The 17,342-nt window shown below is 41.2% G+C and overlaps 1 protein-coding gene across 6 annotated transcripts in view; it reads right to left on the bottom strand.

Moving 5' to 3' along the window:
* The window catches only part of LOC147054818 (kinase suppressor of Ras 1-like), a 64,087-nt gene that overhangs the window by 9,836 nt on the left and 36,909 nt on the right, over positions 1 to 17,342 (bottom strand). For all 6 annotated transcript variants that reach the window (XM_085917327.1, XM_085917328.1, XM_085917326.1 and 3 more), the window contains exons 6-12: positions 16,023 to 16,106; positions 15,892 to 15,953; positions 11,149 to 11,261; positions 10,899 to 11,064; positions 10,423 to 10,480; positions 10,300 to 10,354; positions 4,953 to 5,171 (exon numbers count right to left, since the gene is read on the bottom strand). In XM_085917327.1, coding sequence (XP_085773453.1) covers positions 4,953 to 5,171; positions 10,300 to 10,354; positions 10,423 to 10,480; positions 10,899 to 11,064; positions 11,149 to 11,261; positions 15,892 to 15,953; positions 16,023 to 16,106 — 757 coding nt within the window. The remainder of the gene's footprint in view (positions 1 to 4,952; positions 5,172 to 10,299; positions 10,355 to 10,422; positions 10,481 to 10,898; positions 11,065 to 11,148; positions 11,262 to 15,891; positions 15,954 to 16,022; positions 16,107 to 17,342) is intronic.

Raw genomic sequence — 17,342 nt, 5'->3', positions numbered from 1 at the left:
GAAGAAAAAATAATTCAAAGAAAATAGTAATGCACAAGGAAGACAAGAAACCCTGACGGGCTTATAAGGTGTCTCCCTCAGACTTCAAGTTAAAATTAAAGAGATTTTTATAAAAATATATCTAATCAGTCAATTAGCCTACTATTTGAAGTAGGATTAAAATCAGTGTAATTAGAAAGGGATGGCAATAATTACTTAATAAACAAATAATGATAATAAATCGTTAGTAAACAAATAATAGCATCATCAAGGCAAAATAATAACAGTAGCCAAGGTAACAAGCACCCTAACTCAGGTAATACTACTATAGTTCATAGTGCATATGTGATTTGTGAATATGTATTGTTTCACGGCAGTTTTAAACATGAAGGACGGAAGGTCAAAGAAATGGATAGGAAGTTGATTAAATACTTTGGCACCCCTGAAATGAAAACTAAATTTGGAGAGGGAAGTTTGTACGGGGGCAACTCAAGTCTAGCTTTATTTCTGGTGTTATGAAAGTGATAGTCTTCCCTTCTCCTGTAAAAGCTATTGAGTGTAATGGGGAACTGATTGTGGGTTGCTTTGAAGACTGAGCTGTGTGGAGAAGGTTTACCTGGTATATTCTGAGAATTGATAGTTCCTGAAATAGCAGTAGTGAATGAACAAGGTAGTTAGCATGTAGAATGATTTGGACACAACGCTTTTGTAGACAATGGATGCGATTCGACTTGGTAGGATGAGTGCTGGCCCAAATCACATTGGGATAATTGATATATGGATAGATTAGGGAGTAATAGAGCATCAGAGTTGTTTTTCTGTCCAAAGTATGCCCTAGTTTGCTCAAAATACCAGTATTCCTAGCAATTTTAGAAGATATTGTACTAATATAAGATTTCCAGCATAGTTTGTCATCAATTAAATGCCCACAAATTTGACAGATGAAGATAGAGAAATTAACTTATTGTCAATAAAGACCACTACGTCTTTGTTGCCCAAACAACTTCTCCCACAGTTGAACAATAAGAAGTTTTTTTATATATATTCAAAGACAATTTATTTGCTTTGAACCACCGAGAAAAAGTTTGCAAATCGTTGTTTATTACTGAGAGGTGTTTGAGATTGCTATGTGAATAAACAACTAGTATCATCAGCAAATAAGATGGTTGACAGATGGTGAGAGGCTCTACAGAGATCGTTAATATAAATTAAAAAACAACAGGGGTCCAAGAATGTAACCTTGTGGGACCCCATATTTGATGTCTAACTGGGGTGAGTCAAATTATTATAATTTTTTTCGCGGGCTGCATTGTAGTTATAGCTTCTTTCGGAGGGACATTATGACTGTCAACCCAAATAAATGTATGAGCACCTCATATTATATACAGTAAAAGCTACAAAACAAACTGACAAATAACTTGTTTTCAAATCAGAAGAGTAAAAACTGGTCAAACATAAAAAAAAAAGATATGATTAAAAGTGAAGACAAGTTGCAATTCTAGTGATGACACACGCATTTGATGCACAATTTGTCTTGCGGACCACACAAAAATGGGCCGTATCTGGCCCCCGGGCCTTGAGTTTGACACCAGTGCCTTAAATGAAACATTGTTTCCTCTCTTTCAAGTAGCTGGCAAACCAATACAGTGAGACATCAGAGACACCAATATGCTTTAATTTTGATAAGAGAATCTCATGGTTTATCGTATCAAATGCCTTGAATAAATCAAGGAAAACTGCAATAGAGTATTCTTTCATAACATGAGCTTTGTATAGTTTCTCTGTTAAATGAGAGATAGCCATGTATGTTGAATGAGACTTACAAAAGCCATACTGGTGTTCATATAGTATATTGTGATTATTGAGGAAGCTACACAGTCTATTGTGGGAAGTTTTTTCCAAGCTCTTGGACATGACAGGTAAAATGGATATTGGGCGATAATTGGTAAGAACTGTCGGGTCATCATTTTTAAAGATTGGTACAATCTTAGCCAACTTTAGTTCCTGTGGGACAATGCCCTTTGAGAAAGACAAATTAAAAATGTACGTAACATAAGGGTTTCACAATCCAGATTGCAACTTCTTTCACAAGTCTGGAGTCAAAGTGATCATGACCAGAAGTGTTTTTAAGAGATGAAATTATGTTATGAATCTCTTGTTCAGTGGCTAGGGTCAGAGTAAAAGCTGCAGAAGTACTAGTCTCCATATAATTGATTGGGTTATCGGCTACTTGTGGAATTTGTCTGGCTAAGGTTGGTCCAATTTCTGTGAAGAATTCATTAAATTTACAGGTGATTGTTTTGGGATCTGATAAAGGCTTGTCATTTACTGTGAACTCAGAGGGAAATGGATTGGATGATTTCTTTTTATTCAGGATTTCCTTTACTGTAGACCACAACGCTTTCATGTTCTTGCTGCTTTTGACGATTTCATTGACATTGTTGGGAAAAATGTTCTACATTATCATTAGATTCCATGGGTTTAATGCAAAATGTTCGCTGTATGGCAGTTTGACCTTGTGACCAGGGAGCTTCCAACCGTTAAGCAAAAACATCTGGGTTTGCTCTTCCATGAGTTGGGATGTACATGTCTGGAGCCATGAGTCGAGATATATATGTTTACAGTCATGTCTGGAACCATGAGTCGAGATATACATGTTTACAGTCCTGAGTCGTTAAGCAAGAACGTCCTGGATTTGAATGATGACACCGTTGAAAGGTCTATACTGCTCTCCTTAAGTAATAACATCTGGGTTTTCTGTCTCATGTGTTAAACTGACTGCTGTGAACAAATGAGAAACTGTACATTTGTGTAAACCCCACCCATTGTATTTAATCAATAAAAAGCGGCCAGCCTGAAGAAGGGCACGGTTTTTGAGCAACACTTGCTGTTGTTTAATCACCGTCCTTTTGCAAAAGAAGCTTTGTGGCCATTGAAGACAACTCTCTCTGCCTCTGTGAAATTCTTTGTAAATGTTGAAGACCCAACAGACATAATGTTTTTTTTTTGCAGCTCTGATCACATGGTTGAGTTTGTTTCTATATTGTTTGTATTTATCATGATTCATAGATGAAGAATTAGCGATGAATTTTTTGTCCAGTTTATTTTTGTGCCTAATAGATTTGGTAAATATGAAGGCAGGAGATATTGTTTTGATTTCCATTTTTTGGTTCATTAATAACATAGTATCTTATTTGATCCTGCATAGCCTTATAAAATACAGAAAAACAAAATTTACTAAATGCTGTGATATCCATGGGCTGTTGAGCCCTACAAATCGTCCCTAGGTGTGAGTGCGAGTGCAAATGGTTGTTTGTCTCTGTGTGCCCTGCGATTGGCTGGCAACCGGTTCAGGGTGTCCCTCACCTACTGTCCGATGACGGCTGGGATAGGCTCCAGCACGCCCGCGACCCCCGTGGGGACAAAGCGGGACAGAAAATGGATGGCTGGATGGATTTGCAAGTCACTGTTTTGTGTTTTATTCTTTGTTGATGTTTTGTTTAACACAACGTCCTGCCTGAATTCATTTACATTTTTCATACGTATAGTATGTACCGTAATTTTCGGACTATAAATCGCTCCGGAGTATAAATCGCACCCCCATGGGGACTAAGCGGTTCAGAAAATGGATGGAGATATATATATCACAGACTGGATGGATGGATGGATGGATGGATGGATGGATGGATGGATGGATGGATGGATGGATGGATGGATGGATGGATGGATGGATGGATGGATGGATGGATGGATGGATGGATGGATGGATGGATGGATGGATGGATGGATGGATGGATGGATGGATGGATGGATGGATGGATGGATGGATGGATGGATGGATGGATGGATGGATGGATGGATGGATGGATGGATGGATGGATGGATGGATGGATGGATGGATGGATGGATGGATGGATGGATGGATGGATAGATAGATAGATAGATAGATAGATAGATAGATAGATAGATAGATAGATAGATAGATAGATAGATAGATAGATAGATAGATAGATAGATAGATAGATAGATAGATAGATAGATAGATAGATAGATAGATAGATAGATAGATAGATAGATAGATAGATAGATAGATAGATAGATAGATAGATAGATAGATAGATAGATAGATAGATAGATAGATAGATAGATAGATAGATAGGTAGATAGGTAGATAGGTAGATAGATAGTCTGATATGACATGTTAACATGTGCAATACAATTATGTGCAGAACACATTATATGTATAATATCTTGTGCAATTTCAGATACAAAGTCAGTCTACCACCTGCTGCTACTACTGGGAATACAACTTTGCGTGACCCTAGATGCAAAGCAACTCACCAAATACTCCAATCCTGCACCAGCGGACAAAGTTACATTCTCCACTGTCCTCCTTATATATGCCTATTCTGTATTCTATACTATCCCACTCTATGTTTCACACTCCCATTCCCTCCTACAAAACACCAACGGAGCAGCGCTCCCAATTTCATTGTATACTTGCTATACCTACCTATATACAATGACAAAGGCATTCTATCCTATTCTATTCTATTCTATTCTATTCATGGCCCCACGAGGAAACCATAACTACGATGTGGCCTACAACAAAAATGAGTTTGACACCCCATCTTTAGACGATCAACCACTGTTGTAGAAAACAATGACCTTCAGCATTAATGGACTCTTTGGAGCCAAAATATGTACTTCCATCTCGACATTACGAGGACGGCGCAAACCGACAAGCAAGCGCATGCTCAAGCTCTTTTATCAATGAACACTGTTTAATCAATGTACGGTTTAATAAGGGTTAAAATTCTAGGTGGTGTTCAAGTTTAAACAAAGTAAACTGTCATCCCCTTGATTCTTGACAATATATGGTGTTATATGTCCTATGTATGCTGTGATTTTTTTTTCATGTTTACATGCTGCTTTTTGGTTTTATTTCAAGGAATGAGCATCTCTGTCTTCACCTTTCCTACAAGCTCTCCGAGTTGCAGCTCCTCATATGGGATGTCCCATTCCTGCAGGTAAACGCTGGTCTGACTGGCTTTACGATCGATGTCCCCCCTCCAACGGCCAACAGTCCGACGACGACAGATAGACGAGGGGAGGTCTTCCAGCCCATCTTCATCATAGTCCTCATTGGAGAAGTTCTTGACTTGGCAATCAGGATGATTCTCCTCTGCTCTCTGATAAAGAACAACATACAGTATACTTAATTCATTATGATAAATGTCCACTGCACAGCGAAGAAGCTCTTTGCGCCACTGGTTGCGTTACAACTTAATTTCGAATAAATAACTACAAGGCAACCCCCGAAGGCCGGCTTGTTGGAAAGATTGGGAGAACAGGTCTTCCAGCAAGGAGACTGACCCTTCAGCTGAATGTGGCTGTTTCAAGCGCCTCTCTTTTCGATAGGTGGCGGAGGGGATTCCCACACGTGGACTTCAGGAAAAATGTTTAGATTACAGATTTCAATTGAATATTTAACGACCCATAAACAATTTAACTAACATCAAGACTCTTACACTGCATCGTGTTGGTGACTGATGAAAGGAAGAGAGGCTTGTCATTTTTTGCTCTTAAGTCAGCCATGGAAAGGCGTTTTATGAGGTTTTCAGAGGTAGAAATGGTCCACATAGAGATGTCCACATGCATTTTGAGGTTGATTGATCCCCATTATTTTGACATTACAAGCTATATAAAAACAATGATTTCCAAAATTGTGAGATTGTGATCGCTTCCTTTCATGACCACGGCATGGAGGGGAAGAGTGTGTGGCCATATTCCACATTAAAATTGTGCGTTTCTGAAAACGTGTTATTTCATTATTTCCAAAATGAATGGATAAAATAAAAAATGCTAACTTTTTTAATTTTCCTGAGGCTAGTTAGTAAAAAATGGACCATCATTGGTTTTGTATCCCGTTAAGGATACAAAATATTGTACGCTAATGATTTGAAAAATGCATTTGATTTCAAGTTAAATATACCATAATTTTTGGACTATAAGTTGCCCCGGAGTATCAGTCGCACCACTCATAAAATGCACAATAAAGTGAAAAAAACATATATAAGTCAAACCGGAGTATAAGTCGCACTTTTGGGGCAAATTTATTTGTCAAAATCCAACACCAAAAACAGACATGAGCCAGCAACAACAGGCTAAACACTACAGTATGCTAACGTGACATATACACAAATGAGGTGCTGAGAACGGGCCTGACGTAACATTCAGAGTTATTCAAGTAGGTATTACATAAATAACACGTTTATCAAACCATCTGTCACTCCAATTTATTAAATCCATCGATCGTGCTTTATGTAAACAATGCCGCGTATGCGCCGCATATGCTGACGCGGGACCCGTTGTAAGTTGCATTTCTAATTATTCCACAGACCCATATAACGATATATAAGTATATTTGAAATAACTATCATATTACAATATTATCAAGCCATCTGTGTCACTCCAAATAATTAAATCCATCGATCAAATTCCTCATTCTTTATGTCAACAACGCCGCGCCTGCGCTGCAGAGATCTAGTATATAACTATATTGTAGCGTTAACAAAGTACCAGGAAAGACGTGGGTTTGGTAAACGGCTCTTTATTTAACAAAACAAGAGTTCAACGAGCCAACAACTACTGAACTTCCAGCCACGGAGGTGAAAGAGAGCTCCCGTCGAGAAGGACCGGGCGTGCGTAAAAGCCATAATAGTTTTTCAAACCTTCTGTGTCACTCCAAATCATTCAATCCTTCAAACTCTTCGTCCTCCGTGTCACTTACAAACATAGCTGCTAATGATGCCAGTAGTCATCCCTTGATCGAATCCTTTGTCCTTTATGTAAACAACCACCGCGCGGCACGGGTGACGTCACATGCAGTTCAAATGACAGTAATCCCTTGCTACATCGCTGTTCGTTTATCGCGGTTTCACTACATCGCGGATTTTTGAATTTTGAAAATTTGTGAAAAATATCACATATAAGTCACTCCTGAGTATAGGTCCACCCAAACTATGAAAAAAAACGCAACTTATAGTACCCAAATTACGATAAATAATTTTGCTTCTGTCATTAATTTCAAGATGGCGGCGTGTGCACACGCAGCGACCTCTCTCTGTCCCAACCGAACGGTGTTTTGTTCATTTAAGAAGTGTTTGTCCAACAGTTTTATGTGTTTGTCTCGTCTTACTGCGTCGTACTACAAGTACAGCAGGCAGGTTCTACTCGACATCGGCAAAAGTGAGTTTTGCAGCATTCTGAACTTCGAAACAGAGACATTAAAGAAATTCGGACTACTCCGGCCTGAAACAACACTGGACTCGCCTGCTACTCCTCCCCCAGATAGAAAGCGTCGGAAGCGGTGTGCAAGGAGGCAGAAGAGGGGCAAGCGTCTGGGCCAGGCTAGCGGCCAACCCAACTCGCCCAGCCAAACCTTCCATTCTTCTGGCGAATGTTCGATCGCTGGACAACAAAATAGATTACTTACGACTCCTGAGATCTACGAACCGGACAGTGAGTAACTGGTGTGTGCTCGTGTTCACTGAGACTTGGGTAAATGTCAACATTCCAGCCTCTGCTGTACAACTGGGGCAACTAATTTCGATCTCTTTGTGTGCCTGGCATGTGAAGAAATTGACAATAAAGCGGACTTTGACTTTGACTTTGAACTAGCACGCTATCGAGCGGACCGGGCCATTGTAAAGGGTGGAAAATCGGTGTCTACATCCGTGACGAATGGTGCCGGGACACTGTAGTTGTATGCAAACACTGCTCGCCACTGGCGGAGTTTGTGATCATAAAGTGCCATTCTTTTTACCTGCCAAGGGAAACTACTGCGATTCTGCTAGTCGCGGAATACATCCCGCCTTCCAACATTGAAAGCGACACTGTGACAGGTGAACTGTACCAGGCTGTCAGTGAACAACAGACGGCGCACCCTGACGGTTTCACCATCTTTGCTGGGGATTTTAATCATGCAGACCTAAAGTCTGTTTTTCTAAAGCGACAAAAGCATGTTAATTTTCCAACACGTGGTGACAGCTTCCTGGACCTGGTCTACACTACACATAAAGGAGCTTCCAAAGCCACTCCCCTCCCCCACATTGGACTTTATGACCATATCACTGTTATGCTTATGCCCGCATACAGACAAAAGAGTGAAAGCCTCCAGGCCGGTTCGCAAGCGGGTAAGAGTGTGGCCTGTGGGAGCCTCTGATGCTCTTCGAGACTGCTTTGACACAACAGACTGGGAAATGTTTAAGCGGGCAGCCACTTGCAAGAATCAGACAGATAGAGGAGTATACAGACTCTGTAACCTCTTACATCACAAAGTGCATTGATTATGTGACCCACACAACATACATCATTACTCGGGGTAACTGGAAGCCATGGCTGACAGGGGCTGTCCTCAGGCTGCTGAGGGCCAGAGACAAAGCCTACAGAGCTGGGGATGAAGCTGGCATGAGAACAGCAAGGGCCAACCTGTCCCGGAGCATCAAGGAAGCGAAAAAGGCATTCACTCGCAATATTACCGCCCACTTCAAAGACAGCAGCAATGCACGAAGCTTATGGCAAGGCATTCAGACCATCACAGACTACAAGCCGGCGCCGCAGAGCTGTGAGGGCAACATCCCTCTGCTCAACGATCTGAACCGCTTCTTTGCTCGCTTTGACACTCGGAACAGCACTGGCCTGCTGAAGACCCCTCCCCCTCCACACAAGCAGCCCCTGTGCCTCTCTGCCGATAGTGTGAGGAGGACATTTGCTATCAACACCCGTAAGGCGGCGGGCCCAGACAACATTCCAGGTCGAGCGCTGAAAGACTGCGCTGAGGAGCTTAAGGGTGTCTTCACCGACATCTTGAACATTTCCCTGCAGCAAGCCATCGTCCCATCATGTTTCAAGGCTGCCACCATCATACCTGTGCCGAAGAAAACTGATCCATCCTGCTTCAATGACTACCGCCCCATGGCACTGACACCCATCATCATGAAGTGCTTTGAGAGGCATGTCATGACACACATCAGATGCATTCTCCCCCCCCACCATTGACCCCTTTCAGTTTGCGTACCGAGCCAAACGGTTCTCTGAAGATGCAATCTGCTCTGCCCTCCACTCAGCCCTCACCCATCTGGAAAATAGAGACTCGTATGTGAGATTGCTGTTTGTGGACTTCAGTTCTGAATTCAACACCATTGTACCACAGCGACTCATCTGCAAACTCGACAAACTGGGACTCAGTACCTACCTCTGCAACTGGTTACTGGACTTCAGAGGCCTCAGGTAGTACGTGTTGGCGACAATATCTCAAGCAGCATCACGCTGAGCACGGGGGCCCCCCAAGGCTGCGTGCTCAGTCCGCTGCTCTTCACCCTGCTGAGGCATGACTACACTGCAACCTACAGCAACAACCGCGTGTTGAAATTTGCTGACGACACGACTCTGGTGGGTCTCATCACCAAGGGCGACGAGACTCAATACAGGGCGGAGGTCGACCTTCTGGCCACATGGTGCAGGGACAAAAACCTCCTGCTGAACGTCAGCAAGACCAAGGAGATTGTTGTTGACTTCCGGAAGGGTCACACCCAACACCTGCCACTGGCAATCGACGGTGCTGTGGAGAGAATGAGCAGCACCAGATTCCTGGGGGTGCACATCAGTGAAAACCTCTCCTGGACCACCAGCACTGCATCACTGGCGAAGAAAGCTCAGCGCCGCCTGTACTTCCTGCGGAAACTCAGGCAAGCAAGTGCTCCACCAGCCATCATGACCATATTCTACTATCGCACCATTGAGAGCATCCTCTCCAGTTGTATCCCTGTGTGGGGTGGTATCTGCACTGAATACAAAATGAAGGCCCTGCAGCGCATAGTGGACACAGTTGATAGGATTACTGGTGCTTCACTCCCCTCCCTGAAGGACATTTACACCTCCCATCTCACCCGCAAGGCAACCACGATTGTATGAAATGTGAGTCACCCCGCTCACACTTTGTTTGATCTACTGCCATCTGGGAAGAGGTACAGAAGCCTGCGCTCCCTCACCACCAGACTCACCAACAGCTTCATACTCCAGGCTGTTAGGATCCTGAACTCTCTCCCCCCTCCACCCTCGGCTGCATAACGTCCTGGCCTTTTGGGCCACGTTGGCTGCCTCCCACAATATATGTAATATGTCTTATCACCGTGGGATAGTAAGAAACGAAATTTCGATCTCTTTCTGGGTCTTGATATGTGAAGAAATTGACAATAAAGCAGACTTTGACTTTGACCTATTGGTATAAGTGTCAAATGGAATGCCTGTACAAACCTGGTCTTGTTCAGCTGCTTTTACTTGCATCTCGGGAATAGCTGTCTGCGATACTCTAAGAATGAGAATAATTAATTTAGACAGTAATTGATGAAGCAGACATTTTTCTTTGTTGCATTTTACCCAGAGTCATTGGAGCTGTCAGACTGTTGACTATCGGAATTTTTAGAATCAGAAACATCTGTTTAGAGGGGACAACAGAAATAACATTAAAATCCCTCTTCAGTTCCTAGAAATAACTCATAGCTGTTCCATGTTACTCTACTAACTCAGTTATGCATCCTAATTTCAACTGTAAACATGCATTTATTACGAAACAAAGACAGACAGGAACTAAAGGTAAGACAATTAATGTGCTCCTAACCCTAACCCTAACCTAGTTATTCCATCCCATACACATCAATATTTCATTTATGGTGGACAGATGCATTAGTTCTCAAATAATAACAAATGTACGAGTTTCATGTAATGTAAAACAATATGTAAATATAAACTACAGTATGGGCAAGAGGCATCATCCAAATGTTCATATCAAATTTCAGTCATGTAAAACATTAGTTTTTGGCAGTAAATGTACGAGGTAGCCACAGAAGGCTGACCTGGGAAGTGGAAGTTGTTGCGCTGGGAACCTTGTGGAGACGTGTTGAGTGGGGGTGTGGCACCAACACTGGGTGGGTTACTCTGCTGGGAACGTGCTGGAGAGGAAGGTGTGGAGGAGGTGGTTGATGATGGGTTACTACTGGAGTCCAGCTGGACAGCAGGCTCCTGTGTGAAACAGATTTACGGTACAGTAGAGTAGGGTAGGGTAGGTAGTGTCACAAATTCTATTGCAGTAGTAGTTGTACATACCCTTTTGGTTATTGCCTTTGGTAATGTGCCAAACTGCAGTGGGATCTTGGCTTTTTGATCAATACGATTATGGATATCAGACGGCACTGATTCTGCCCTTCGCATCTTTGGCACTACAAATAAAAACATTAACACTGTGAATGTATAGCAGGTTTTTTAATTGAATACTAAGCTATCCTTTCCTACTGATGGTAGCTTGAATGGAATCCTTGCAGTGCATAAACAAAACAAAACATAATGGACTCTCATCAAAAGAATTTTGGCTTTGGTTACCAGCATCCTTGCTTTCCTTTATGTTAAGGGTTTAATCCCCTACCACCAACTCTGCATGTCTTCTACTGTACAGAGGATGACTCCACAAAGGTGCATACATTCCCCATATAAATACCATGTAATAGTGGTTTCAAACTAGGGTGCGTACGTCCTAGAGGGTGCCTGGTGTTATGAGGGAGGCATGTGGTTATCATGAACAATTTTCATTATTAAGTTATGCTACATGTAGACTGAATGTGTGCTCATATCAGTGACGTGCGGTGAGGTTCATGACTGGGGAGGCACTGACGTCATCCCCCCCGGTAAAATTTGTCCGACAACTAACCATGTCACAAAAAAGCTTAGCTTATTCATTATTGAATTTGAACTATTATAATTGAAATCCCATATCATCAGTCTTCACACATAAAAACACTCAATAAAGCACATGGAATCAAAAACTTGTTTTTGATCGTGCGTACAACTTTGCTTGAAAAGACATGCTCTGAAGTCCGGTTGTCCGAATCAAACCTTTGAACTTCGGAGTTGGTCTTGCTTTACTGATGACCTTCTGCTTCGACCGAAAATCCATAGTTGAAAATCGTTTGGATATGTACCATATTTTTCAGACTAAAAGTCGCTCCGGAGTACAAGTCACATCAGCTATAAAATGCCCAATAAAGGGGAAAAAACATATATAAGTCACACTGGAGTTTAAGTCACATTTTGGGGAAATGTATTTGGCAAAATCCAACACCAAGTACAGACATGAACCAGCAGAAACAGGCTAAACGATACGGTATGCTAACGTGACATAAACACAAACGAGGAGCTGAGAACGGGCCTGACGTAACATAAACAGTTATTCAAATAACTATAACATAAATGTTGGAATAATCTCGGGGGAAGCCTTGGCCTGCCAGACCAGGAGGCCTTATCTTTATGAGTTTACGACTCTCCTTGAAAACTAAATGCTTTCTATTTGGTTCAAGGAATGTCTTTTGATCCCCGTCAGCCTTATGTTTCCTTCCTGTCCTTATGTTACTTTTGTGTTTGTTTTGTAAGAAGTCTTCAATGACAATGAGCAGAGCTTCTTTGCATAGGCGAAATGTTCTTTGTCAGTTTAAAGGGACTTCATTCCTTTTAGTTAACTGTAGCTTTGATTCATAGATTGTAGATGATCAAAACTGGTTATATACAGTTTGAAGTAGTCGCATTAAAGTTATCCCATATTTACTCAATGTTCGTTTAAGGAACTGTATACCAGTTACCTTACATTTACTTAATATGTGTTGAAATGTTTAAGTAGGGTTAGATATTATTATTATTATGTGTTGTGTTAGTTTACTAAGAAGATAAACTTAGCGAGGGTTTAGTTGCATTGTTCCACAGGTAAGCGGCATTCAACGTGCTTCAAGTTATCTGATCACAGTCAGGAGGAGTCGGCCACCCATGGAGAGGACAACTGGTTGGGGGAAGAAAGCAGACTCTGCAGTCCCAATGCGGGGGTCGAGGGCCGTCGAGTGCTAGATCACACTACACTACATTCCTTAGCTAATCAGCGTTGCTACAGCCACTATCTCCCCTCCCTTTAGTGTAGCAACGCCTCTGTAACCAGGGCAACCAAGACATTAAAAAGAGGAGCACGTGGAGGAGGAACTCAGAACTGGTGGAGATTGTAACTGAGCTTCCTTTCTCTATCGTTCTCCTCGCGAGTAAACTCATCCTGGTTGTCTTCTCCTCTTCGTTCCAGCATGTGATTTAATGTCTGATCATATTCAGACCCAACAATAAATAATACGTTCATCAAACCATCTGTGTCACTCCAAATCATTGAATCCATTGATCGAATTCTTCGTCCTTTCTGTAAACAACGCCGTGTGTGCGGTGCGCCGCTGACGTCGGACTCGTCGTCAGTTGCAGTTCAAATTATTCCATAGGCCCATATCACAATATATAAACTATATATCAAATAACTATAATATAAACAACAATTTTATCAAACCATGTCTGTCACTCCAAATCAATGAATCAATCGAATTCTTTGTCCTTTATGTAAACAACGTTGCATGTGCAGCGCGCTGCTGACGTCGGACTTGTCGTCAGTTGCAGTTCAAATTATTTCTCAATATAAATAACAATTTTATCAAACCATCTGTGTCACTCCAAATCATTAAATCCATTGATCGAATTCTTCGTCTTTTATGTAAACAACGGCGCGTGTGGAGCGCGCTGCTGACATCGGACTCTGTCGTCAGTTGCAGTTCAAATTATTCTACAGGCTCATATAACGATATATAAACTATATATCAAATAACAATAATATAAACAACAATTTGATCAAACCATCCGTGTCACTCCAAGTCATTAAATCCATCGGAATCTTTGTCTTCTCACTTAAAAAAAAAGAAACACACAGTTGTTGACGTCAGACTAGATATAGCAAATAAATGTAATATAAACAACAATTTGAACGAACCGTCCGTGTCACTCCAAATCATTAAATCCATCAGAATCTTCATCCGCTGTGTCACTTAAAAAAACCCAAAAAACAGCTGTCGACGTCACCCTCGTCGTCAGTTGCGTATATTGTAGCGTTACCAAAGTACCAGGCAATACGTGGGTTTGGTAACCGGCTCTTTATTTTACAAAACAAGAGCTCAACATATGAGCCAACACAATGCTATAAGCAAGCGCCCTGGATCACTCTACCCCCCCCCCCCCCCCGCTGCCTTTATGGCCTTGCTAGACAATCGTAAACTACTGAAATCTAACAACATAGACGTTGCTACTCTAAATAATCTATACATCAAATCACTATAACATAAATAACAAGTTTATCGAACCATCTGTGTCACTCCAAATCATAAAATCTCCTGACTCCGGAAATCAGTGAATGGAACTCATTGTCAGTGTGGCTCCAATTATTCCACAGCCATAATGCGCTCTCATGCGGTTTAAAATGAAAATAATATGTGAAGTGATCATCTATACTAGTAAATCAGTAATGTGTTAATGATCAAGTAAAAATTTGTGAATAATTACACATATAAGTCGCTCCTGAGTATAAGTCGCCCCCCACCACACCCAAACTACAAAAAAAATGCGACTTATAGTCCGATAAATACGGTAATCCTCTATTGTAAAACGAAATGTAAAAACCAAAAAAAATTAACGCATGTAAAACAAAATAAATGGACGACTGCTGCTCTGTTGTTCACTGTAAATTTGAACTGGAGATCACTTATTCTACAGGTGGGCGCATGAAGCATCCCGAGATCATTCGCACCCCGCCATAAGGCTGGAGAACCTTTTTTTCGTTGCCTCCGTAAGGTTTTTTCCAAAGCCGTTTTGTTCATCTAAAGAAACATGACGTCACAGACAGATGACAAAAAACACTAGATATTATATACATCAGGTTAACGACGGAAATTAGTTAATGTAGCCACAGTGTTTGAACACTTATACAGCAGTTCAGTCTAACTGCATAGCCCGTCACCATAGGCAGCCGTGTGATTACGCAATCCTCTGAGGAGGCGAGGCAGGAAGTTGGCTCCTCCGAGCGACTTGTCATCGGTTTAAACATAACTTTAAAAATTTTGTGATTTTGGTTCAAAATGATACAAAACTACTGAAATAAAAAGAAAAATGATTTTAGAATAAAAATATTGATTCTTTTTTTTCCCCTTTTCATGATGGCAGGAGAGGCACAGCCTCCCTTGCCTCCTCTGACCACACGTCACCGGCTCATATATAGTCAAGGCAGTTCGCATGGTTAAATTTTCAAGTGTTCAAATTGGAAACTTTGCTCCTTCGCCCATTTCACCTATGTCGGGGAACCCATGTAAGTGAACTGGCCCGTACAAGCATGCGTATGAACAAGCAAATGCACAGCAAATTTTATATAAATACACGCACACACATAATGCGTGTGGTGAAATAAAAACAAAACGTGACAACAACATAATTGCAGTCCGTGGGACCAAAAAGCATACAACACAACCAACTTCCTTTCCTGAGACAAAAAAGCAAGCAAAAAAGCATTTATCAGCCAATACAACAACCATCGGTCACCAGATTTTCTGTATACAAATACGCACACTTATTGGATACACTGTTTGTGTGGGCGCTGCAAAAACGTTTGGGAAACTATCATAGAGAAACCCATTTTACATTTTAATGTAAAACCAATTTTGAACATGCTTGTTCTTGACTTTAGTTTCTATTTTCAGTTTGTAGCATTGAAATGGTAGTGTCCAAATTAAAATGTTTTTACATGGGGCCACAAATCGTGACCACTCCAGATGATCTTATGATCATTATAATGTTGAAGAACCTGCATAATTACTAGCTGTTTCATCAAATAGAGTCATGTCACAAATTCAGCTGATGTTTCAGCAGATGTACATATGGAACATGCATTTTGTAATGGCAAATTGGAAATTTAAATTAAGATCTTAATGTATTTCCCTGATCATGATCATTGCTTACATGTGAGAAATGATATCCGACAAGAGGGAGCATCTTTGGTACATTTGTTGTGACACTTTAATCTGCAGAAAGAAAAATGAAAATATGTGACATCATCATCATACATAAGAATTGAATATTGAGTGTCTTACTTGCAGTGTTTACACTTTACACCAAAGATCATGTGCTTGGCACACACTTGGCATATCTGTGAGAGCCACGATTTTGTTGAAAATCTGAAACACCAGAAAAGGAAATGGTGACGAAAGACATCTTGGGCCCTATTTTCGTGTTTATCTTAATGGGGCATAATGGGGGCATGGATGTAGACTTTTCCCAGCCAATCAGCGCAGTGTCCCTCATTTGCATCAAAATCAGGGCAGTCGAAACGCAAATCCAAGTCCACCGTGCCTGACAAAGTGGAAAGCAAAACTTGGGGATTGTAGCGACAGCCCCGCTCTGAACCACAGAACACCAACCGCTGAGCTAAAAGTTCGGGGCTGCCGCACTGCCTCATTTCCTTAAAAACTCAATGGAAAGTACAACCGAGGCTGGCATGATTTGCATATGTTAAACATTTTCATATTCTATGTTTTTGCCCCGTCTGTCCCAACAAGATGCTCTTCAATGTGCACATTAATTATTATTGATCAGCCAAAAAAAGTGCAACTAATATATGAATTTACGTTGAGCTTTGTGGAATTCCCTCTCCCCCCCCCCACACACACAAACAATAGTGACAGGGTGCTTATAAAAACAATATAATTTTTAAGATAATGATGAGGATTATAATCCATTCAATTAATCAACCAGGATTGTTATATGCTGATGTATCCATCCATGTTCAACACTGTTTATCCTGATCAGAGTCGCGGGGGGTGCTGGATCCAATCCCATCTGACATCGGGCAAAAGGCAGACTACACCCTAATCTGGTTGCCACCAAGTCCCACGGCACACATAAAGACAAACGACCAGTCACACCCAAGCATAAGCACACGCACACAAGTCAGGCGTGTCGTACCCCGACACTATTGGCCACCCGGTGTTATATTCATGAATTAAATAGCCTACATGATGTAATCCAGCACTTACACCCGTGGAGCGCTGGTTTGTCTGCGCCTGTATCAAATACACTAAAATTGTGTTCGACGGCCTGCACCTGGAAAGAGACCTGCTTTTTTTCAGTCTGGAGTTTAGTCTAGTTTTTTTTTTTTTTTTTTTTTTTTTTTTTTGAACCAAATTAGAAGATGCGCAGTGGGTGAGGTAGAAATGCCCAGTGAGATGCAGCATGGCCCAAGACACACTAGACTAGATTTCCGCTTGCAAGAAAATTAATTTGTGCCCATTCTTGCACCGAGCGCATGAGCACTTGTCTACCAAGATAGATATTTAATATATATTATATTAATATATAATATATATATATATATATATATATATATATATATAAAAAATACTATATTATTCACC

Source organism: Syngnathus leptorhynchus, chromosome 7 (assembly GCF_054491065.1).
Source record: "Syngnathus leptorhynchus isolate UIUO chromosome 7, UIUO_Slep, whole genome shotgun sequence".
Lineage (NCBI taxonomy): Eukaryota > Metazoa > Chordata > Actinopteri > Syngnathiformes > Syngnathidae > Syngnathus > Syngnathus leptorhynchus.
This window is presented reverse-complemented; position numbering and strand designations above follow the sequence as displayed.